The following is a 22,713-nucleotide window of genomic DNA, read 5'->3' as shown; positions in this document are numbered from 1 at the left end:
CAGGCGCCGCGCGGGACAGCCCGGCATCGCGCGCCCTCCGCCGCGCCTGCGCGTGGGCCATTAAATGGGTGCGGGGCGGGCAGCGGAAGGCCCCGGTTACGGCGGCTGAGGAGAGACAGCGTCGGGCGAATAGGGAGCGGGCGCGCGAGGCAGCCGCGGAGGGGCCGGAGGCGGGCGGGGCGCGGAGCCGGCCCGGTGCGCGTGAGGCGCCCGAGGGGTGAGTGTGGGAGAGCAGCGTGAAGTGGGGCCGGCAGCGGGAAGCGCCGCGGGTGACGGTGAGGCCTCGAGCGGAGCGCGGAGCCGTGAGGAGATCCCCGCCGCGCGTTCTGCCGCCTCTCAGCGCGACGCCCCGGGACGCGGCCGCGCCATTCCTCTGCGCGACGTGAAGCGCGGAGCCGGGCCCCGCCGAGCTGCGAGGGCGATCCCGAGCCGGGCCCTGCGCTGCGGGAGGTGGGCCGGGCCGCGAGCCGACGTGCTGCTCCGCGGAGAGCTGCTCGGCGAAGTACTCAGACCGGGAGGGGATTGCTCGTGGTGCGACGAGGTACGTCCCGAAATGAAATGACTTGTTGGTTTTTTCACTAGGTCCATGGTCAAAGGCTTTGACGTAGCCATGGATAAAAGGGGAGGCGTAACAGAAGCTGAAAATGGTGATGCTTTTCTGGAGTTGAACAGAAGTGCGACGAAATACCCTCATCGCTATACAAAAGTAAGCACTTTCTGTCTCTGAAAGTTGTACACGGAGCTGCTGGCCGCAGAAGTAATGTGGGAGGGAGAGCCTCTGGGAGGTGGGAGTAGTGCACGTGGTCTGAGAAACCTCTATGTGGGTTAGGACTTGCTGAATGGCGCAAAACATGCACCTCGCTAAATGTGATATAGCTATGCAGCAATGTCTTCTATAGGCATTTCATTCACACCACTATTGTAACTTATGAGCACCTTGGAGCATGAGCTGGAGAGGCTGAAGCATGCTGCTCTGCTAGCTTTCTAAAGCACTTGTGCTTCTTAGTTCTCTTTTCAGCAGTGTTACTTTGAATTGGCTGATTTCCTTAGAATGTACAGCCCACCAGATCTAATTGCAGTTTCACCCTGTCTGTTAAGATCCTTTCTGTAATCCTCAGGTGGCTTGTAGTGGGGTTTTGAAAGCATGTTCACATGTGAAACTAACTAGTGCTAGCTTAAAGGCTTTTAATGCAGGTGCTCACATTTATCTATGATAACTGTTGTCCTTATACTCCCATGCATTTAAGCATCTAACTTGCAAATAAAGATCCTTTCAATATGGAGTTAATATATTGTGGGACTTAATGTTTGATGTTTGTTTGGGGTCTTTGTATTACTGCTGAAACGTGCTTTTAGGAAACTTTTAATGGTAGCTGTTTTTTTCTTGTTGCTGAAAGCTGAGGGAACAGGTGGTCACTGCTTTGAGTAGAAATGTATGAACTTGTTTTACAACAAATGGCCCGAAGAGTGGAACAGAGTGAGACAGCACGGTGCTGCTGATTGTGTTATCTTGAGGAATGCTGAATTGTTTCATTCTTAGAGTTTGTGTGTTTTTTTTAAAGGAGAAAAGTTATCAGTGTGCCTCTGCCCTGCTGAGATAACAGGGCTGACTTATTTTGACTAGACACTACAAAGAAGCGAAGTAGCTTGGTGTCACAGTGGCAAAACTGATGTGGGAATAGTGTGTCTCTCTAATTCCCTCCCTTTTCTTAGACGAGATGTACATCTTAAGTGAAGATGCAAAGAGTAGTATTGTTCAGAACTTGATATTGAATTACTCCTGAAGTGGAGGGGAGGTGTTATCTTTAAACTGCCCGTTAGAAAAATCTGTGCTTGTCCTTGCTTGGTATTGCTCTGATCCTCCTCGAGGGAGAAACTGAATACAGCTTCAAGTCCTGACTGCTTTTTTTGATCTTTACTTAGGTAGTGCTGGTGGTAAGTGTGTGGAGAAACCATTTGTACATCCAGCACTGATTTAGTGCCCGTAGTTCTGATCAGAATAAAGTGGCAGAATTAGTTCCAGAAGGTACAAGTCTGTTATCTGTTGGTTTCCAAAGAGTGATTTCTCACATTTCTGGACTTTACTAAAGTATCTTGCACAATACTATTATTTTTCTGTTGGATAACTATTGTTTTATGTATTCAACATCATAAGTGGTTTTCACATGACCAGTTTAATACTATTTAGGGGTGGGAGGAACACTGCTTCAGGGTGTGTACTGCTGGTTGGGAGTAAGGAGAGAATTTCTCTAATGATTTATATTAACTTACTAACAGTGGGACAACAGCTGGTTCATGTGATGAATCCTTCTGAACTGCTGGAACAGAACTGTTTAGTAACAGCTAAAAATACTCTTCCTCTGTCTCCTTATGAGTACTGTTGTGTGAATTAAGAAAAAATGAACAAAGGAACAAAATAAGAATCACTGTGAAAGTGCTGACATCAATCTACTCTCAAGGCAAAATGTTGTGCATTCCAGGCTGTGTGTTCTATTTCTGTAGAAGCTTTTGCTCTGGGGTGTGCAGATCATAAATGAAATGCTCTTTATTTCAGTGGAAAATTAGCAATAAAATCTGCTTGGAGTCGAACTCCCTCTCGTGGCCAACAAAATAGTGAACTTCCAAGTCTGGTGTTGGACAGTGTTGATAGTCCTAATACCTACATCAGACTATGATAGTGTTACAGTGTTGATGTTCCTCACAGATCAGTTTATTTTGGGAGTCTGTGGGTGGAGAGTCCAGTCTCCTTCTGTTTAAATTCTTTCTGTTCAGGTTTCTGATGCTTCTGGGGCAAGGCTCTTTGCTGAGGACTAGTGCAGGATTGTGCTGAGGAAGTACACTTGTATGGTAGCTGGATGAAACCTTAACGCTTGCAAGATCCCAGGTGTAGCTTGTTAATGTAGCCACTAATCTGATTGTAGATGCATGGGGGTAGTGATGTGAAAGCTGTTGTTCAAATGCTTTGCACCTGGGAAGATGACAGAGCCATCTTCAGTATGGCTGATGTGGTGTCTGCTGTTAGAATCTCTTTATCCTTTCTGATATGTCAGTTAGTTCAGTGGAGCTGGGAGGGGGCCAGATTGAAGAAGGACAGTCTACAGAAGATAACTAAATTAGAAATGTGCACCTTTAATATGTGTAACTGTGGTGATTTGAAGCACTGATCACACCATTAGTGCTTTTTGAATGTGGCAGGCTGCAGTGAGATGGTAGATGGCTAGCCTCCCTGAAGTGGCAGGCTAGTCAAGGTGTGTGACTATTAACTCAGGATTTAATTTGAAAGCTGATAGGAAGTGTAAAACTGAAATATCATTCAGCATCAATTTGTCCTGGCCAAAGTAACTCTAGGTGATATTTTGTAATGGGTGATAGTCAGAAATGGCAAGCTTGTCTGGAATTTCCAGATCTACTTTAGTAACGTGTTGTGTAATAGTTTTTTTTTACGAACTGTACCTTGCATAGCACTGAACAGATCTATTTTCATTCCATCTTGAAAACTTGCTAGCACCAATATAGAGATGTAATGATAGTGTCTTGCTTGTAAATTAAATTACACAGGGAAGTGGATAAGAAAACAAGGCTGATGTAAACAGCCTTAAGTGTTAATGAAGTCTGAACCTGACCTTGTAAGGCTTAGTACTTCCAGTGTGGATTTGAAGTTGAATGTTCATGAGTAAAGCTTATTCTTTTATTCTATTCTTTTATTCCTGTCATCTAAGATACAGTAGATAAGAGAGAAAACATGAATTTACTTGCTAAGCACTGCTGCTACTTCTTTGTCATACACTACAAGTCATACCAATTAGTCATTTAAATTTGTATGATTAGTTCCAGGTTATTTTCAGAAACCAGCTTTCAAGATCTTTCAAACTGTTGTTAAACAGTTTGTAAGCAACTTTTGTTTCTGGAGGTCCTATACTGACTTGTATAAATGTTGCCTAAATTTGAAGTTAGCTCAGTGAAGTACTCTTGGCATCTGAATCACACCCTCAGATTTGTTGTGTTGATAACTGATTCTATAGCTTGTCCTACAGAGTATCAGTGCTACCATAGGTTAGACTTGCTCTTGTTTCTCAAACAGCTTTATATTGATTCCAGTTTTGTAGATAGAAGTAATTGGAGGTGAGAACTGTAGTTCTGATTAATGGGTTATTAAATCCTTCAGAGTTTGCTCAGGCTACTGGAAGAAGAACTGAAAAATAAACTGATGTCAACTTTTCATTGTCATATTTATCAGGAAGTGAAATAACACATTGGGAAACATTGCTTGTCAAACGAAATGCCTAAATTGAATAGGTAGTCTGGAACAGATACATTGAGTCACTGAAATCTTGTCTGGGTGAGAATTAGAACTAACTGCTTGCTTTTTTTTTCCTAGGAGGAACTGCTGGATATTAAAGAGCGTCCCTACTCTAAGCAGAGACCTTCTTGTCTCTCTGAAAAATATGACAGGTATTTTCTTGATTATACAAAAATTGCATGCATCTGTTCTGAGACAGAATTTGAAATCCCAAGTAGTTCTTAGTTGGGATGTTACTGTTATTTTGATGCAAGTGTACTGAAGCATTTTCTGAAGCAGTAACTAGTAGAAGAGGCTGAATGCTCTAGTTGGAAAAATTGTTCTTGGAAAATAATGTAATGTAAGATCATCAGAAAACACTTTTGCCCTGTACAAATCTCATAGACATGAATGAATTATGCTTCAGGATGATTTTGGCACCATTTGGTTTATTTAAAATGGTACCAGTAATATAGGTGGGTGTATGGTGCTGGCTAGGTCATGTTGCAACAGGCTGACTTGCTTAATGGATTACTCTCCCACATTAACAGTGGATCTCATTTCAAAATGGAGGTTAGAGTATACTTGTGCTGAGAAGCTTCCTGAACAGCAGGATCTCCAGTACCAGATTATTTTTTTGGACTAGTATGAGATTGAGAGAATTTCCAGAATGCCTGAGAACTGAGACACTTGATCCACTTGATTTATTTTTATCACCGTGTTGGGCAAGCTTCCCTGGTACCTAGTGGAGCAACATATGTTCTGCAGTCCAATATATATTATATACTTATGAAAAGGATCTGGGATACCATGCGAGGTCATAAAGTATAGTAAGTCAGAGATTGAGAAGTTAGGTGGTTTTCATCTGTACAGATAGCTAGGGAGTTCTGGTTTTCAGTAGCAGTGATGTGATTTCTATGATTTCTTTATTAGACTTGAAGTAGTAAGCAGTCATAGAATTATAGAATTGCTCAGGTTGGAAGAGACCTTCAAGATCAAGTCCAGCCACAACCTAGCTGTACTGCCCTAAATCCTGTTACTTTGTTTTTGTAGTGATGGTGTCTGGGATCCAGAGAAGTGGCATGCATCTTTATATCCAAGTTCAGGGAGGACTTCACCAGTGGAAAGCTTTAAAAAAGATTTGGATTCAGATCGGACTTCTCTTATGCGTAGGATAGTAGGTAAGTATGTTCTCACAGCACAGGAATCAAACAAAGTGCTGGCAAAACTTTTCCTTTGGGATGACATGAATGAAGCAAATATCTGAAAATTGGTTTCATGAAATAAGTATCAAAGAAACCTTGGTGATTCCAAGTATAATTCATTCCTGGTATGCTAGCAGCTCTATGGAACTTTGCAGACTCCTATAGCTTAGTATTCTTTCAGTGTAGTAATAAGTACGTCTGTAACTATTCAGTTTCAGGGGGTAGTTTTCCTATGCTTCAAGACTGAGTATTTATTTGGAGGTCTAGATGAGAGTGGAAACTCTCTGGGTGACAGAACAATGATTCCTTAATAGGAATGTAGATTTTGATTTTTTCATCTTTGTGGTGCCTGGTTAGTTAAATTGTGGATGTTGTCCTTTTAAAAAGCTCTAGGGTAGCAGCAGGGCTGTGGGACAGAAGGCATCTTAAGCACAAGCTAGTTATTCATACTGTTACATTCAACCAGATGCTTTGTGTGATCTTTGATTTGTAGATCCAAGAGAGCGAGTGAAAGAAGATGACTTGGATGTTGTCTTAAGTCCCCAGAGACGAAGCTTTGGAGGTGGCTGTCATGTAACTGCAGCTGTTAGCTCACGTCGAGCAGGCAGCCCATTAGAAAAAGAGAATGATGGTGTCCGTGTGATCGGAGGACGTAGGATTGGCAGTGGAAGAATTATCTCTTCTCGTAACTTTGATAAAGACCACAGGGGTGGTGAAAAGGACATACGTGATTCTAGAGATGCAAGAGACAGAGATCGTGAGAGGGACTACAAAGATAAACGCTTCAGGGTTTGTTCTTTTTTCCTGGTTAGATGTTAATACGGTTTTGGGCAGTCTGCACAAGAAGTAACAGGAACAGGCTAACTGCAGTTCAGTGTCCCACATGAGTGGGGTAGTTCTTAAAAAGAACCTTTATGGTCTGATGGTGAGCACTCAGAGCTTCAGGTGTCAAACCTTTTCCCAGAAGAACTGGGGTGCATCCAATTCTGTGTGTCCTACAAACCTCTCCTGCGAGAAACGCAATAGCAAGATATTAAGTGTGATAGTTATAGTTCTTGACCCAGCTGTTGTCAGCAGGTGGAAGCTTTTCAAGGTATTCATTAAAAAAAATACAAGATATCTTCATCTCAGGATACGAAACTGAGTTTATACAGGCCCTTGCAGACCAACAGCCTTCAGTATTGAAGCAGAAATTCAGCTGTGAAGTTTAAAATTGAAGAAGCATGCTGAATGTGCTTCTAAAGGAAAATCAAAACAAGATGATGGGGGGAAATAGTGTCATTTCCTTTGGAGGTCAGGGATGAATGTTATGGAACTACATTTGGTGGTTAACTTAATATTTTCAATGTCCCACTTCAGAGGGAATTTGGTGAGAGCAAACGCATCTTTGGGGAGCGGAGAAGGAATGACTCTTACACAGAAGAGGAACCTGAGTGGTTCTCTGCTGGTCCTACAAGTCAGTCTGAAACAATTGAGCTCACGGGCTTTGATGATAAAATTTTAGAGGAAGATCACAAAGGGAGAAAGCGTACAAGACGACGCACAGCCTCACTGAAAGAAGGTAATGGTGAACTTGACAAAGGATTTTTATTGTCAGCTTGTGTTTTATACTGCCGGATGTAGAAATGATTCTGTTACAGATACAGGCAAGTGTCAAGAGCAATGCAGTTTACCAGCCTCTGTCCTGCATCGCTTTAGTTTATGCTGAAGCAGAAGATAGGAAGCTTACTAGTGATCTTTCTGGTGGGAATTTATATTGTATCGCTTAAAGGTATTTGCAGTTTGAAAGGCAGAACTGAGAGGCTGGAAAAAATTCGTATGGATATGGAGTGAAATTAGGAATTCATGGGCTGCTGAAAGGGTTTTGTTTTCTTCTGTTCCTAGTGACTACTAAAGAATGTTTAAGCAAGCTAGTGTTTTGAGATACTTCAGATATTCTTATTCCTATGGTAGTGCATGCATTAGGAATACAGGGCTGGGCATAACGCTATGCAGTTGCCAGCAGCATGGCTTTAAATTGAATTTGGGGGATAAATCTGAACTCTGAGGTTGCTGAACTTTGTAACTCTACCATTGCCCTAGCAAAGGCTGTAGTACAGACTTGACTGAGGCAAGGAAGGTGGCTTCTTAATCTTAAATTTACAGCTGGGCAGAGTAAACCTGTACTCTTTAGAGTTAGGCAGCACTATATTTAAGTGAATACATAGTTTCAATTACACTAGGTTTGTATTAAGTTACAGCTTTCTTGCAAGCTTGCTGAGCCTTTGTGTATGCCCCTATTGCTGAGGGGAGTAGGAGTAATGCTAGTCACATCATAACAATATTAAGAATGCTTATGTCAAGTACCAGCTTCCAGGGAGCCTTGTCTATGGGGTCCCTAGCAAGAGAGCAGAAGCTTCCAAAGGATTCTTCATGGAAAAACAACAGCAGCTGTTAACATACTGGAATAGCATGTCTGCTTGGTGTAACAGTAGATCTGATCTCTGTTCTGTCTACTTTCCTGGGTTGATTAGGATGCAGTTAATTACTGTTTCAATGGCAAGTCTCATTTTCGTGTTTTGAAGCAGACAACTTTAATTACAGATTAGAAGTGCTGTACCGGAGATCTAATGAGTCCTGGTTTCTGTTGTGGCAGACTGCAGCCATTGCAGTATAGATTAGATCTTCGAAGTTCCCTTCCAGCTGAAGTAGTCCCACTGCCTGACCACTTCAGGGCTAACCTAATGTTAAAGCATGTTATTGATAGCTTTAGTCCTGCTTGAACACTGTCATGCATCAGCTGTTTCTCTGGGAGTCCTCTTTGTATTTATCCACCCTTACTGTAAAGGGTTTTTTGATGTCCAGTCTGAACCTTCCCAGCACAGCTTTGTGCTGCTCTGTTCATCCTGTCACCAGTTGCCAGGGAGAAGAGACTGATACCTCCCTTAGATTCTTCACAGGAATTTGAAGCAATGAGATTGCCCCTTGGGCTTCTTTTCTCCAGATTAGACAACTCAACTGATAGTTAACAGATAACAGTATCACATAGGTGGCTAAACTACTTTGGGTCTGTGTTTGTAATGGCTGGGTGAATGTGCTGCCTATTAGCTGCTGTTCCCACAGGGAGTACTTAAGTTTAGTGACTCGGCAGCTATTTGATTTTCTTCTTAAGGAATAGAATGCAATGGTGGAGTAGCAGAAGAAGACGAAGTGCAGACTGTCCTTGCCAATGAAACTCCAGCAGATCAAGAAGTTCCCAGGGAAGCTGTCTTACAAGAACCAGCTCCAGGAGAGTTTGACTTCAATGAGTTCTTTAACTTGGATAAAAGCGTTCCTGGCCTGGCTTCGGTGAGCTTTTGCTTTAAGCTGAGTGTACTCATAGAGAAACTTCACATTGCTACTATGTTCAGTTACTGTTCTGTGCTTTTAAATTTGCTTGAAGGGTTGTCTTAGACTTTCACATTAAAACTTCATTTTTTGCTAGGATGCTGCTTCTAAATGTTATCTCTGGGACTTTAAAGAAAGTGTGTTTGTAGTAATGCAAAGAAGGAAAGAAAGACTCAAATCACTGTCTTGATTTTTGTTGTAAGTAGTATTGAGCATCACTTCTTTCAGAGAGCTTCTCTGGCAGAAGAAAGCTGTTATTTCTTTGGTCTGAAATGAGCTGCTATATGATGGAACTTCACCTATACTCATTGAGCAGACTCTAAATTGTAATCTCTTGCAAGATAGAAGAAGCTTTAGTTTAAGTTTTACAGTGCTTTTGAAATTCATATAGGGAAGGAGTAAACAGTCACTGAATGGGAGTGGCTTTTGATTGACCAATTCAATGAAATACTGTTCATTGAACTCAGGTCAGCCTGAAGGGAGATGGTTCTAGCTGCCATTACTTCTGACACAGGCTCAACGGATCTGAAGAATGTAACCCTCTTAGACACAGTAGTTCAGGACATGAATTGGCTGCTGGGCTTCTGCCCCACCTGTTGTAGAATGTTCCAGGGCTGGGGAGTACTTCTTGTGCATAAAAGGCTCTGTCCTTGGAACTGAAGTGAGTCATGATTGCAGAAGACTTGGCTAATCAAAGTGCTGCTTCTGTGCAGTGATATGGGCTGGTCTTAGTCCCTGTCTGGCCAGAATTACTCGACTGTTATAACTTGCTTTATCTTCCGGAGGAATGCTTCTGTTGTTTTTTCACACGTCCACTTTGAAATGTTGTAGATGCAGTATTTAGGTTATGTTGTTTCAGTTTTCATTTATATGAACAAATTGGTGTAAAAGGTGTAATGGATTTTTGCCAACACTAGCTGTACAAATGCTTTTATATTTTGAAGGAAAAAGCATTTCAGAATTTCTAGATTCCTGTAGTCTCATCTCATTATCTGTAGCAGAATAATGTTGGTGCAGAGAAGCTTCTCAAAGATCTTTCTGATCATAAATTTCTGCTTTTTTTCCCTTTATCTAGATGATAGAAGATGTGCTAGGGGAAGGGTCAGTGTCTGCCAGCAGGTTTAGCAGGTGGTTTTCTAATCCCAGTCGTTCTGGAAGTCGGTCAAGCAGCTTGAGATCTACACCCCATGAGGAGCTGGAGAGGCTAGCAGGTAAGACTGCAGAACAATGTATGGTCTCTTTCTGTTGTGTTCTCTCCTACTTTTTTAATGAGAATGCGACAGGTACAGCTTTAGGATAATGCATCCCCTGCAGTTCAAGCACCTGATGTTCTTTTGGAGGCTCTTAATGTAAGCAGCTATAAGTTCTGTTTAAGTGTTCTTGTCACATTCATAATGACTTTCCAGCTGATCTTGGGCAGAGGGTGTGAGGCATAACTTCTCAGTGACCTGTTGAACTTGGTTACCAGTGTATGTTCGTCTTGAGACGTTGGGTTGGTAAACTGATGTGGCAGTGCTCCTGGTTTTGCTGTTTCAGGTCTAGAGCAAGCCATTCTCTCCCCTGGCCAGAACTCTGGAAACTACTTTGCTCCCATTCCATTGGAAGACCACTCTGAAAACAAAGTGGACATCCTAGAAATGCTACAGAAAGCCAAAGTGGACTTAAAACCTCTTCTCTCAAGTCTTTCAGCCAACAAGGAAAAGCTTAGAGAGAGCAGTAAGTGCCTCTTCAGATATTGTGGAGTTCTCATTGTGCAGTATCTCAAACCAAGAGGCTTGGTGTTCTGGATACGTCAACTACCAAAGCCAGAAGTAGGAAGCACTACAGGATTACTGGTGCTATAGATCGCAAAATACTCAGCAAGTCTTAGTTATGTTAGTATCTTCACTAAATCTTTTCATCCTAATCATGGGATGACATCAAGTCTCAGACCACTTAACTGGCCAGTAATGGTCATAACTTAAGATGATGCAAGTCTTGAGATTCTTGCTTTTGTCTCTGGCCTTTATTTAAGCTTGTCATGCTTGAGACAGGTAATGTCAGTTCAGGAACTGTGGTATCTGAACTCCAGTTTACTAAAACCTTGCTTTTTAATTCTTGCAAGGATCTTCAGTGGATCACATCGATCCATTTAGATACAGATATTTAAAAGATGAACAATTGCTTGAGGGTTATTAGTGTTGCTTCAAATTGTTAAATGGTAAAATCAAGTCTATCGAGCCAGTGTTGCTAGCACTTGAATCACAGTGATCAGTTTGCTGTCCTGTGTTCTAATTAAACAATTAATTTTGAGGTACGACATAGGAAGAGGTTTGTATTGATTACACTAACTTGACTAGAATCGTGGGATTGCAGGTAACTTCCTCTGTTAGCAGTTGCCAGCAGAAGTGAATTTTATGTTCAAGTGAGTTCAGGGCTGACTTAAACTTGATGTTAAAGGGCACTTTTCAGTTATGCATTTGCATGTTTGACACCATAGCATGCATAATAGATGGTACAAAAATGCAGTATTCTTTTTGAACGCTCAGTCTTGTTTCAAATTACTTTCTATTTGGCAAGCAGCATGTGTTGCCTCGTGAAGTGGACCAAACAAAATGTAATGCTGTTCCATGATCTGTGAAGCAACTGGGTTGCTTGAAATCATCCAAGAATTGCAAATATTCTTAAGCATCCAGTTTGGGAGCAGGAGTTGCCTGGCTAACATGTGGAGAACGTTTCCTTAATTTGGCTTAAATAGAACTAAAGTCTTCTCTATGTTCTGCTTGGTCTGACTTTCCTACTAAACCATTTCTAAACTTTGATCCTCACAAAACAGCAATGAAGGAACAAAGAACTGTGGGGAAGCTTTCATTCATGCTTTAAAGTACCTAACTTGTTATGTGTTCTCGTAAGTTAAAAGTATTAAGGAGTTTCTAGGCCAATTCCTCTTGGCCAGCATCATGCTTTTCCCTCGTGTTTCATACTGCATGTCTGAATCATTGCTTCATCTCACCTTCTTGCCCAAATTTCCAATAAATCTTGTTTCTTTGGGCCAGCATTTGCTGCAGCAATTCATAGCATGCTCTTTCTCTTTTCTGTTAAGGTGTCATACCTCAGGGCAAACAAAATGTTCCATAATGCTTGTCTAGTCTTGATATCAGCTTCCATATATGCATACATACAAATGCAAGTACTATTTATTAACTTGTACCTTATCCTGATCATGCAAGTGAAATCTTTCTATAATGGCTCTTAATTTTGGGTCAAAAAAGCCTGCTTCAAGTTTAATGCACACCAAACTGTGTGCAACTGATTGTCCAAAGCATCAAGGTTTTTCCAGGTATGTATTCTCTGTGCCTGTGGTAGCTTCAGGCAGCTCCTTATGCTGTGGCTGTAAGATGATATGATTTCCTGAAGTAAAAGATAAACAGGATTTTGAGTTAAACTCAGTCATTATCAGGTGAATGCTCTCTTTTAAAAGCAAATGAAATCTAATATGTTGTCAAATGAAGCGATGGCCTGTCTCACAGGGTGAATGAAAAGTAATGAAAACTTAACAGGCTCTTGTGCCATATGCACTCTTAATTGTGCATGGTGATGTTTCTCATGTGAGTATGAGGATGTCTGTCTAAACACGGGTAAGTGCTGTTTAGCAGCTCATACAGATAACAGAAAACAAGTTTTTTGACCGTTACTCTGTTTTCAAATGGTTTGTATTCAACTCCTGCACAGGAATGGAGCTTGCTTTTAAAAAGAGTGCTGTGGCTTAGCAGTATTTCTTCTGTATTTCTCAGCACATTCAGGAGTTGTACTTTCAGTGGAAGAAGTTGAAGCTGGGCTTAAAGGCCTGAAAGTGGATCAGGAGGGAAAAATTGCTACTCCATTTATGGCAGAGCAAATGGAGGAATCACTGAACATAGCAGGCTCCAGACAGATCAAGAAAGATGGGGATATGACTGCATTTAACAAGCTAGTCAGTAGCATGAAGGCAAGTGGGACTCTACCTTCACAGCCCAAAGTCAATGTAAGTAACACAGCTGCCTGTAGTGAACTGTAATGGATCTGTGCAAAGATACAGGATATGAACTGACAACTCCTTACGTTACAGTTGTGATACTGTGTGGGGTTTGGTTGAATCCAGTGGCATATATTAAATAGTGGCTTTCATTTAGGATTTTGTTGCTTGAAGGTAAAAGGAAGTAATAATAAAACAGATGTGCTGTGGTCGTTTTCCCCAGCCAAAGCAATTAGGTTTGTCACTTCTATTATAGAGGACACTGCTTAGTTCCATTACTTGAACTAAGCTTGTCAGTGTTTTTAATGAAAACAAACATCTCTGTAAAAAGAAAAAAGGTACTGGCTACACTTAACAGACACATCAGCCTGCCCCCCATAGAAGACATGCTAGAGATCAGCAGTACTGAGACAACCACTGTTGAAAGGCATCTCTCATGTCAATTAGGTGTAATTAATGCTTAGCTGAAGTTCACGTGTCTTGCTTTAATGGCTTTTGTTTTAAGGGGTATGTCAGTGTGCAGGCTAATACTCTGAGCACATTTCAAAATTTAAGATAAGTTAAACTGAATACCTGAAGTGTTGGTTGGTACTGAACAATGGGCGATAGGAACTTTAGAATGGCAGATAACAGTATGAAATGCATCCAGCTGTTAACTGCCTAAACGCTGTGCTTGAACAAGAACATCTCAGTACTACTTCTGGCACTGTAAAATGCTTTCTAGGAAGTATGTCTGGAGCATCTTTGTTCCTGCTGAGCAATAGCCAAGGACTGCTAGCCCAGTCCCGCTTCCTGCGAGGTGGCAGAGCATGCAGCCTTCTCAGCAGCCAGGTTTTCTGACAGGTTTAGTACAGTGTGATCTCTGGCTGCCCTTACACACTGATACATAACTTTGATGCCTTAAATTCCTATTACACTAGCACTTCTTGTTCCCACGTTGCTTCCATTGAGCATTTGTTGTGCAAACTGGAAGAAATACCAGGACAATATAAATTCATGGATTGATCTTGTAGCTTATTCAAGTGTATTGAACTGTTTGCATGTGATGTACCACTAGGTGTTTTCTTAAGGATTATCAGTGACACTGCTCAGCCCTTAGCTTCCCTGAGATTTTATTTGGTTGATGCGTAAACTATAGTCCGCCCAACAAATGAAATTGTTAATGTCCCTGAGGCAGGAGTGTGAATTGTTTCTGAATGAATATGTTGCTTGTCTTATTTGTATGCAGCTTAAAGTGTGTTCATTTTCTTAGCAGAGCCTTGAGAGTCACTTAATGTCACCTTCAGAGATACCAGGCCAGCCTCTATCAAAAAATATTCTGCAGGTATTTTTTACTGATAAGCTGTTCAGGTTTTTCACTTAAAGATAACCAAGTAATGTTTGGGAATAAGAATTGCCTTAAAAGTCAGTACTTGGTAGTTGGACTACTCTCCCTGTAAAAGAAACTACTTGCAACTGAATTGTGACTGAAATTCTTATGATGTGTTTCCCATATTACAACTTGAAAAATGTACAGTGGCTGCTCTGAAAGTAACACCTTCTATTTTGTTTGCCTATAATGTTGAAAGTGAATGCTGGTGGGATTGCAGTAGAGGTTAAACCTTCCTGTCAGTATTATGTTCTGTTGCTGTGGGATGGGTGGCAGCAGAGGGGTGGTGTGAAGTGTCATCTGACACGGAAATTTTTATGAAGCCAAGGTGTGGAATGGAATTCCTCTGCATGCTGGGGGTGTCTGGCACTCACTGATACTCATTAACACTTGCTGAATGTTTGTGGAGACTAAGCAGTGGATGTCAGTGTGGTGAGTGGTGCATTTCAGCTGTGGTGACAGTGGTCACCTCCACTGGTGCAGGTTTTTAGAAGCACAGCATGCGGTCTCTTGTTAATGGCTGGCAAAAATGCACAGCTAATGGTGGTGACTGTTGAAAAAGTGTTTTGTAGCTGTGAGTTTGCTCTGTCAGTGTGACTGTACATTTTGTATCTATTGCCATTTCCATGGGAGTAAATAGGAGGTGTTACTTTTGGAGCAACTTATGTAAAACCTGGCCAGGTGTCCAACTCTACCAGACTGCACAAGTCAGCCTTCTCTTCTAACTTGCTAAAGATAGCATAGCCTGTAGTCTAGTAAAATGAGCTCTTCTGTGTAAATTGATCTCGTAATCTGAACATTCCTCTGTTATGTATTCATAGGAGCTTCTTGGTCCACCCATTACCAGACCTGCTTCATCAAACGTCCTGAGCGGCCTGATAAGTGGTTTGGAGCCCGGAGCCTCTTTGCTGGGGCAGAGAGCGCCCTCTCCCCCTATCCCACCCGTGTTTCCAACTCGAGCTGCCTCTGCAGATTACCTGCGCCAGAGGATATCTTCACCCATTGGTATGACTTGTTGCAAAACAGTGTTTCTTTTGGCTTTTTTGAATCATAGAATAACCTGAGTTGAAAAAGGACCTCGAAGATGGTCTAGTTTCAGCCCTTCTGCTGAGGGCAGGAATTATTACACTTTGTTTTAAAGAGCACTTCACAGAACAGTGAACTTGTTGGCAGTTGGTAGGCAGCTATAGAGCAGTGTTTGTCTTGACTGTGTGCACAAGATGTTATCCTTGTTTGTTTAATCACAAAAATGTAGAAGTCGCCATCAGCTGGAACTCAAGTAAATTCTGGTGTGTTCAGATGTGGTTTTCTGCTGTGTAAGAAGCTAACTTCCATCTGGGAAGGACTTTATTCTCTCTATAGCAGCTGGCACAGTGCAAGGCTTTAGGCGTGCTACAAACTGATAGAGCACTGTTGTAGCTACTGCTGAGCACTGCTTGTGCAGTGTCGAGGCCTTGTGTGTTTCACATTCTGCAGCCCCAGTGATGAGACTGGGGGCACAGCTGGGCACGTGACCTGAATTAACCAAAGTTGCTCTGTGCCACAATGCTCAGCAATGACAAGGGAGAGGAGTGGGTTTAGGAAGGATGCAATCTTTTGGGAGATGACTAAATGGTGAACTGAGAATGTTCACGGGGAGTTTTTAATTCAAGTATACGTGGTTTACTTAAGGATATATCATATACTAGGGAGAAGTCTGTTAGTGCTTTTAGATGTAACTGAATGTTTTTCATCAGGTTTTGGACAAGGTTCCCAGCAGTTGCTTGGTGATCCATTTCCAGGTGTGAGGAAGCCCATGAGCCCAGTTGCTGCACAGGTTGGACTTGAGTGCTTTTTATTTAATGCTAATAAACTTTCCTATATTTTAGAGTCTGGAAATGAGTTTAGAGTAAACATAAAATATGCTTGTTCTAGTTAACTCCAAGTATGAGAATGAATGCAGAGTCTAATTTAGTGCCATCTTAAACCTCATTGTAATGAGACCTGTCTTAGGCTATGTTTTATGCATCTGTTGTCTGTCAGTAAAATAAAGGGCTGCTGGTGGGCAGGTGCTCTGTGAAGACACAGCAGTAAATCTTTAGTATCATTTCTTTTAAAAAGAGACCTTTGATTTGTGGTGTTTTCTTTTCCAACACAACTCCACTTCAGATGAGTCCCTTGGAAATACAACAAGCTGCATTAGAGGGACTAGCACTGCCACATGACTTAGCCATACAGGCAGCAAACTTCTATCAGCATGGCTTTGGTAAACCACAAATGGACAAAAACAGAGATGGCTACAGAAACAGGTCAGTATCTGACTGCAAAACATAAAAAGGCACTTTGTCAATTGTTTTTTCAGTTGAGTATCTTCTTTCTATACTGATACTAATGTGACTCAAGGTTGTATTGTTCATTGGCAATCATGACTTTCATTCTGAGCCATGAGTAAAACTGCCTTTAACTTCCTCTCCTTCAACAGACAACAGCGAGTGACTAAATCACCTGCACCAGGACACAGAGGGAATGCATCTTCTCCAGCCCCTACAGCATCCATTACTAGCATGGTCAGTACCCCTCTTACATAATGATTGTAGGAAGAGCTGTAAAGGTAGCTGCAGCAACATCATCATGGCACCCGTAGTCAGCAGAAGGTGTAAAGAGTTTATAATATGGCCCTTGTGATACAGTCATGTCAGTACAAGGATTAATTGCACATGATGCTCAATTAATTGATTGCCTTCTCTTTGAAAAGTAGCCTTTTCTGATTAGTGTATTACCCAAAACTGAAGAAGCCCCATTAATGTTTCCTTGACCCTGTCTGCTGAAACAAACAGAAAATAACTACATGGGGAAAAAAAAAAAGGTCCTTGTATTTTGATGCCTAAGCTTTCAAGATGAGTTGAAAGTTGATGGGCATTTAGGAAACACTAGGAAACATTACTCTTCCGTACAGGTATGAGGTGACTCCTGTGAATGTCTGAAAGCTGAAGTATTACCTTTCCAAAAAACTCAACCTCCAAACTCAATTGTTGTTTTGCCCTCTTCAGTAGTACACTGCTTTGAGCTAAGCTTTCCAATTCATGGTCAAGTACTAAAGTTTAGGGACAGTATAAGTCATTAGCTGCTAAACAGATGCAAAGACTCTGTATGTGTAACAAGTGGCTTCTACAAATGCTATGTAACAGTATTTCTTCCCATTTGAAGACAAGGCAATAGTTTTCTGTAGATTTGTCATCCATGAGTTAATACCAGTAAGGTTTCAATTAGCTCCATAAGAAACAGATTAAATACTTTGGCCAAAAAATAGAGAAGTAGTTCAACTACAGAATAAAGTGGTGAGATGAAGTGAACCAAAGTAATGGGTGAACTCAGCAGCTGATTAAACAGCTTCAGATGGGAAGGGCATACTAGAGTTGATGTCCACCCACCACTAAGGTAGTGTGGCCTTGGTAATAAGCACTGTTTTTTACTGTGTTTTCTGCAGCTGTCTCCTTCCTTTACACCTACCTCAGTGATTCGCAAGATGTATGAGAGTAAGGAAAAGAGCAAAGAGGAGCCAGTTTCTGGGAAACTGAAAGTCAGTGATGGTAAAGATGAAAATCAGAGGCCAATTGAAGGTATTGTAATGGCTTTAAATTGACATGTGTGGGACTTGGAATAGAGTGGAAGAGCACATATGTCCAGACTGACTTAAGATGCCTCTGGTTTATAGAGTGCAGACAGGTGTAAAAATGAAGAAGGTTAGAGAGCTATGAAGGAGATACACCCCTGAGTGCATTATTCTAGCAGTGTTGGGTTTAGGTTTATTATTATTGTTTGTAAGTTGTAATGACAGTAGGAGGCCTGGACAAAACTGCTCATTTACTGCTTTTTTGATGAATAAGTATTAACAATACTTGCATGTAATGCTGACAATTGAATACAAGCAACTTATAGCCCTCCTGCAGCATCTTAGCTGAACAATTAAAGCTGAGACCAATTAACCTCTTCTAAATGTAGCTGGTTAAGAAAGTGTTTTGTCACCTTAGCTGATATAAATAGCTATTAAGAGGAAAAGCTCACTACTGATTGACTGACCCAGTGAGACTAGTGTCTGCCATTACAATGTACTTCAGTGCTCAACAACAGAAGTAGCTTAAAGTTCCCATTATGCCATTAACATTTTCTTTTTAGCACTTGAGCTGTTACTGCTACCTAAATTTTAACAGTTTGAAGATATTGTAGGTCCTGTCTCAATAGTCTGCTGGAAATGTTCTTGTGGTAACAAATACTGCTAAGTGGGTATCAGAGATAGGAAGCTGCTGCTGACCCCAGGCATGTCTATACTGGGGGAAAAATAAACCAAATTACATGGCTAGAATTCTGGCACAACACACATCATAACCTTGCCTGGGAAAGATCCTGTACCTCCTGTCTCCTTTGAGACATTCATTCATGCTACTAGCTCAGAATGCAAGTTAATAAGAACAAAGGGTGGAATTGTTGCTAATTCTGACATAACTTAAGCTTATGGTAGAGGGATTTCTTTAACATCTTCCTTCTCTGCTGTTTTGAACTAATTTGGCCAAAGCCATTCAGGAAAGACATAAATTTCCTATTGAATATATATGAGTGAAGTTCAGCTGGTCCTGGAACTAATAGTCAATAGCTTTAACTTTCAGTAGATGCAGTCTCTAGCTGTGGACTATAATAGTTGTATTCAATTCTAGCTACAGATAATCTACTGTCTAGTTCTGTGGAGAATGCAGATCAAGAAACTTTGCCCACCTTAGGTACCAAACTACCTACACTGCAGCGCTCTGCATGTTCCACACCTCTGACTCAAGCAAATCGTTGCACCAAAGAGCAAGACTACAGGCCTAAATCAGCTGGTAGGAAGACTCCTACGATGGCCTCCCCGGTACCAGGAGGCCCCTTCCTCCGTCCTGTTCATCAAGTACCTCTTGTTCCCCACGTACCAATTGTACGACCTGCTCATCAACTGCATCCAGGACTGGTCCAGAGAATGCTGTCGCAGGGGGTTCATCCACAGCATCTTCCTTTACTGCAAGCAGGTAAATCATGCTTTGTCCCTTAAGTTAAGCCCTGTCAGCGATATGCAATAAGTTGTATTGGGAACAAATTGATACTTCTTACTGGTAAGAGTTTTCCTGTAATAAACATTAGGTGGGCCAGAAGTTGCTACCTGGTTTAAGAGCTTTGTTTCAAGGTCCTTGTGCCTATTAGGTGAGATTTCCTCATTGCTGTTTAACAGGTATGCTTCCTCCTGGAGTGGACCTGTCTCACTTGCAAGGAATATCTGCTCCCATCCTTGGCCAACCTTTTTATCCGTTACCAACAGCCAGCCATCACATCTTAAATCCACGCTCTGGGACACCTTTGCAGTTAGCAATGATGCAACAGCAACTACAAAGATCAGGTAAGCTAAGAAATACAGGAGTGTGAAGTTTTCAAGCACTGGCAGCACTTGTTGGCTAGTTTCAGTGTACTGGACTAACAGGAGATTACTTTAATCATTATTCTTGTGTAGATGTTACAGATACCTACATTGCCAGAGTAGTCTTGACCTCTGCAGCTTCTCATGCTGGGAGAACTTCCAAGTGAAGCGAGGTGTTGCTATTAATGGATCTGTGTCTTGCAGCACATGTGCAGCCTTTCCTTCTCTGTTGGGTGAAAAAGGCCACCCATCTACTTCAAGGAAGATGCTGTCAGATACTGGTTTTCCAGTAAAAATCTACATGATGCTGTGTCCAGAACTGGCAGTGTCAGGCAGTTTGTGGAAGTACTGAGAAGAAAATGAGCATGGGGGTCTTGATTTTCCAGGACTAATAGAGTGATCTGTAAGTCATGTTTGGCTTACGTGCAAAACACTCATATTGAGGTATCAGTTGCTCTAGGGTAAATTGCACTGTGTGGCAAATTCTTGACTCCCACCTCAAATAGCTTTACGTTCCACAGGCACTGGAGCACAGGGATCACCCTCTGGTGTGCAAGCGACCCCTCAGAATGTGCCACCTCGGACTGGATTATCTCATGGGCACACACAGCTTGACCATCGTCCCAGCCAGAGAAGTGGCTCTCCCATTGGCCTTGCAAAGTGGTTTGGTTCAGATGTCTTGCAGCAGCCTCTCCCTTCCATGCCATCCAAAGTCATCAGTGTAGATGAACTGGAGTATCGGCAGTGAACAGTGACCACTGGGTGGGACACTTGTGGTTCTTTAGACTGGATAAAAATGTCCATAGTCAGGACTTCACCTCTTTGTTTTTTGGGGCTTTTATTTTTAGCACTCTGTGCAAGATTTCTTTTTGAGAGACTAAAGCACATGGCACCTGTTCTGGTCTCATGTCTGCATCAAGACTAAGGGATCCATTATGGCTTGAATAGTGAAGCCTGAAGAAATTTAGATGCAAGACAAAGCCAGTTTAATCCTGGAAGTGTCTATTTTTTGGTTTTGTAAGATATGTGAATGAAGTGCTGATATTCTCTAGTGTAGGGGTAGCAGCTATAAATTCCTCCTGCAGAGAACTCAATGTATAGACCCTTGTGTACAGACTTGTGTATAAACAATCTTTTGTATATATACACTTAGAATAGCTTTTTTGAATCTATACAGCTGTACATAAGAGTAGCTGATGACAGTTGAGCTTTAGTTGTGCCTATGGTTTGGATCTTTCTCCATTGTACATGTGGGAGTTTAAGATTAAAGTTGCATATCCTAAGTGTGAGTGAACAGGATAAAGTTGCTTTGCCTTTTCTTGCTGCTCATCTCTTCTAGGTCTCCCTCAAACACATCTTTGAGTACTGTGCACTCAGTTAGCTAGCATCGAAGTGAAGAAGCCCACACCTTGCTGTCTGTGTAACAGAAGTCTGATTCCTTGTGTGTATGACTCTTGCCATCAAATGAGAGAATTGTTTAGTCTTCAAATGGCGTTGAGGTACAGTAATATTAAGCCAAATCTTCATCTGTCATAAGCAAAGAGACTGGTACCTACTGGTCACCGTTCTTCCAAGAGGGCTGGTGCTGGTCCTTCTTTAGCTGCAGTATTTTCCTTGTTTTAATCTTTCAAACAAGTTACTGGAGGTCATCAAAATGGAGCCTCTAAATCCTCACCCTTCAACTCCTCAGTCAGAGGTGTGCTATGTTCTGTACTGCCTTCCCTTCTGAGCACGGGAGTCCCAAGAACTGTCCCAAGTCTAGTGTGCATCTGCGGGTGCAGTTACTGTGAAATGCTTTTGGAGTTTTGTTCTGCGGTTTGAAAGGGGGAGGAGGGGGTAGTTTTGTGATCTTACTGTGTATATTTGGTTTTTAAAATACTATGTTCCTTTTAAGCCTGTTTCACTTTCCTGAACAGTCAGTGTTCTTTCCATCCTTCTGCATGGTTCCTCACTTCACTTTCTCACTTAAGTCTAGTACTGCTGTCATGTCTATCTAGCTTAGGCCATTGTGCTTTTAAAAGAAAGAAAAAGGTGAAAGCAGAACGAGAATTCTCACAGACTTGCTCTTTCATAAGTCTCACTGAATGCAAAACCAGCAGCAGAAAGGGAAAAAAAAAAACAAAATGAAAACACTTGACTATTAGAACCATTGTCAGCATGCTGTGGTGGGTTTGTTTCAGTCTAGCAGAGACAATGTTGTACAGAAATAGCAAGCTGCTATCAGATATGGAATCTGTTGGGGGTCACCCATATTTCTAGTGGTTGTTCATGAAACAATCTCTGTAAAACATGCAATCACCAGCTTGTCCTTGTAAGACTGTTTTCATACTTTTTTAACTTGACACTTTCCTGGTAACATTCTGTAAATAAAGTTGATTCTACCAGCTGTCTGTAGCAACTGCTCTGCAACTCATTTCGGTGTCTGGGCTGCTTAGCATCATTCTTATGAACTACAACTGTGCTTTGAGCTGAATCCCCATAATTTCAGCTTCCCCATTCTTCCTCATGGATGATGTATCTGGCTTTGCTTAAGGATGTGTGTTATCAGCTCTGGGGGAGGTCCTGTTATCTGAATGCAGCAGTTTTGACTGTACTTAGCAGTCGCTGAAAAGCTGATCTTGACAGCCAGGGTTTAAGGCTAAGGAATGAAGTATTAAAGTGCCAGATGCATGTGAAGCAGCTGCTGAACCCTGCTCTGCCTCCACCTGAGCAGCACAGAGGGTGGATGAGCCTCTGTTCATAGCTTTTCCTGTACCCTCTTCCAGTCATGTAGCTACTGTGATGCTTGCATATGGCTATTTCTGAGCTGAGCACCATTTAAATGCTTAAACTAAATGACAATCAACATTCAGTAGCAACCACTGATCTGAGAACAGTTTTTCATGTGTTCCAACATCCCTATTTTGTTTTTGTGATTGTTAGCAGCAAATGAATGGGATAGAGCTCAAACTAAAACAGAAAGCTTAGCTTTATTCATTGGTACTGTAAAGCAAAGCAGTACTCCTGTTAAGAGCTGCCACCTTTAATTGCATAACTAAGTTTGCAGAAATCAAATATAAGCAAGAAATTCTCTTTGAAGGC

General features: G+C 41.7%; 1 protein-coding gene across 3 annotated transcripts; it reads left to right on the top strand.

Annotated features, from left to right (window-relative positions):
* The first annotated feature begins 78 nt into the window (after positions 1-78).
* Positions 79-22,041, top strand: EIF4ENIF1 (eukaryotic translation initiation factor 4E nuclear import factor 1). Of its 3 annotated transcripts, none has more exons than XM_065738907.1 (19): positions 79-217; positions 583-706; positions 4,379-4,452; positions 5,333-5,460; positions 5,978-6,273; positions 6,844-7,045; positions 8,636-8,811; positions 9,926-10,061; positions 10,387-10,566; positions 12,624-12,853; positions 14,100-14,168; positions 15,035-15,218; positions 15,950-16,029; positions 16,362-16,501; positions 16,675-16,759; positions 17,680-17,812; positions 18,905-19,249; positions 19,450-19,614; positions 20,154-22,041. In XM_065738907.1, exons 2-19 carry the CDS (start codon positions 587-589, stop codon positions 20,378-20,380), a joined length of 2,970 nt encoding a protein of 989 aa, XP_065594979.1. In that variant the 5' UTR covers positions 79-217; positions 583-586; the 3' UTR covers positions 20,381-22,041. The 3 variants fall into 3 exon arrangements, with proteins under 3 accessions (XP_065594979.1, XP_065594980.1, XP_065594978.1); XM_065738908.1 differs by having other exon boundaries at positions 14,097-14,168; positions 18,968-19,249; XM_065738906.1 differs by having other exon boundaries at positions 14,097-14,168.
* The last annotated feature ends 672 nt before the right edge of the window (positions 22,042-22,713 follow it).

This window comes from Cyrtonyx montezumae, unplaced genomic scaffold, assembly GCF_038088225.1.
Source record: "Cyrtonyx montezumae isolate F1298 unplaced genomic scaffold, pur_monq_1.0 scaffold_23, whole genome shotgun sequence".
NCBI lineage: Eukaryota > Metazoa > Chordata > Aves > Galliformes > Odontophoridae > Cyrtonyx > Cyrtonyx montezumae.
This window is presented reverse-complemented; position numbering and strand designations above follow the sequence as displayed.

Excerpts from the sequence above, each read along its gene's own strand:
- EIF4ENIF1 (XM_065738906.1), top strand. The coding sequence starts at position 587 with ATGGTCAAAGGCTTTGACGTAGCCATGGATAAAAGGGGAGGCGTAACA. Across the intron at positions 707-4,378 it reads ACCCTCATCGCTATACAAAA|GAGGAACTGCTGGATATTAA; the intron begins GTAAGCACTTTC and ends TTTTTTTCCTAG. Across the intron at positions 16,030-16,361 it reads TGAGCCCAGTTGCTGCACAG|ATGAGTCCCTTGGAAATACA; the intron begins GTTGGACTTGAG and ends ACTCCACTTCAG.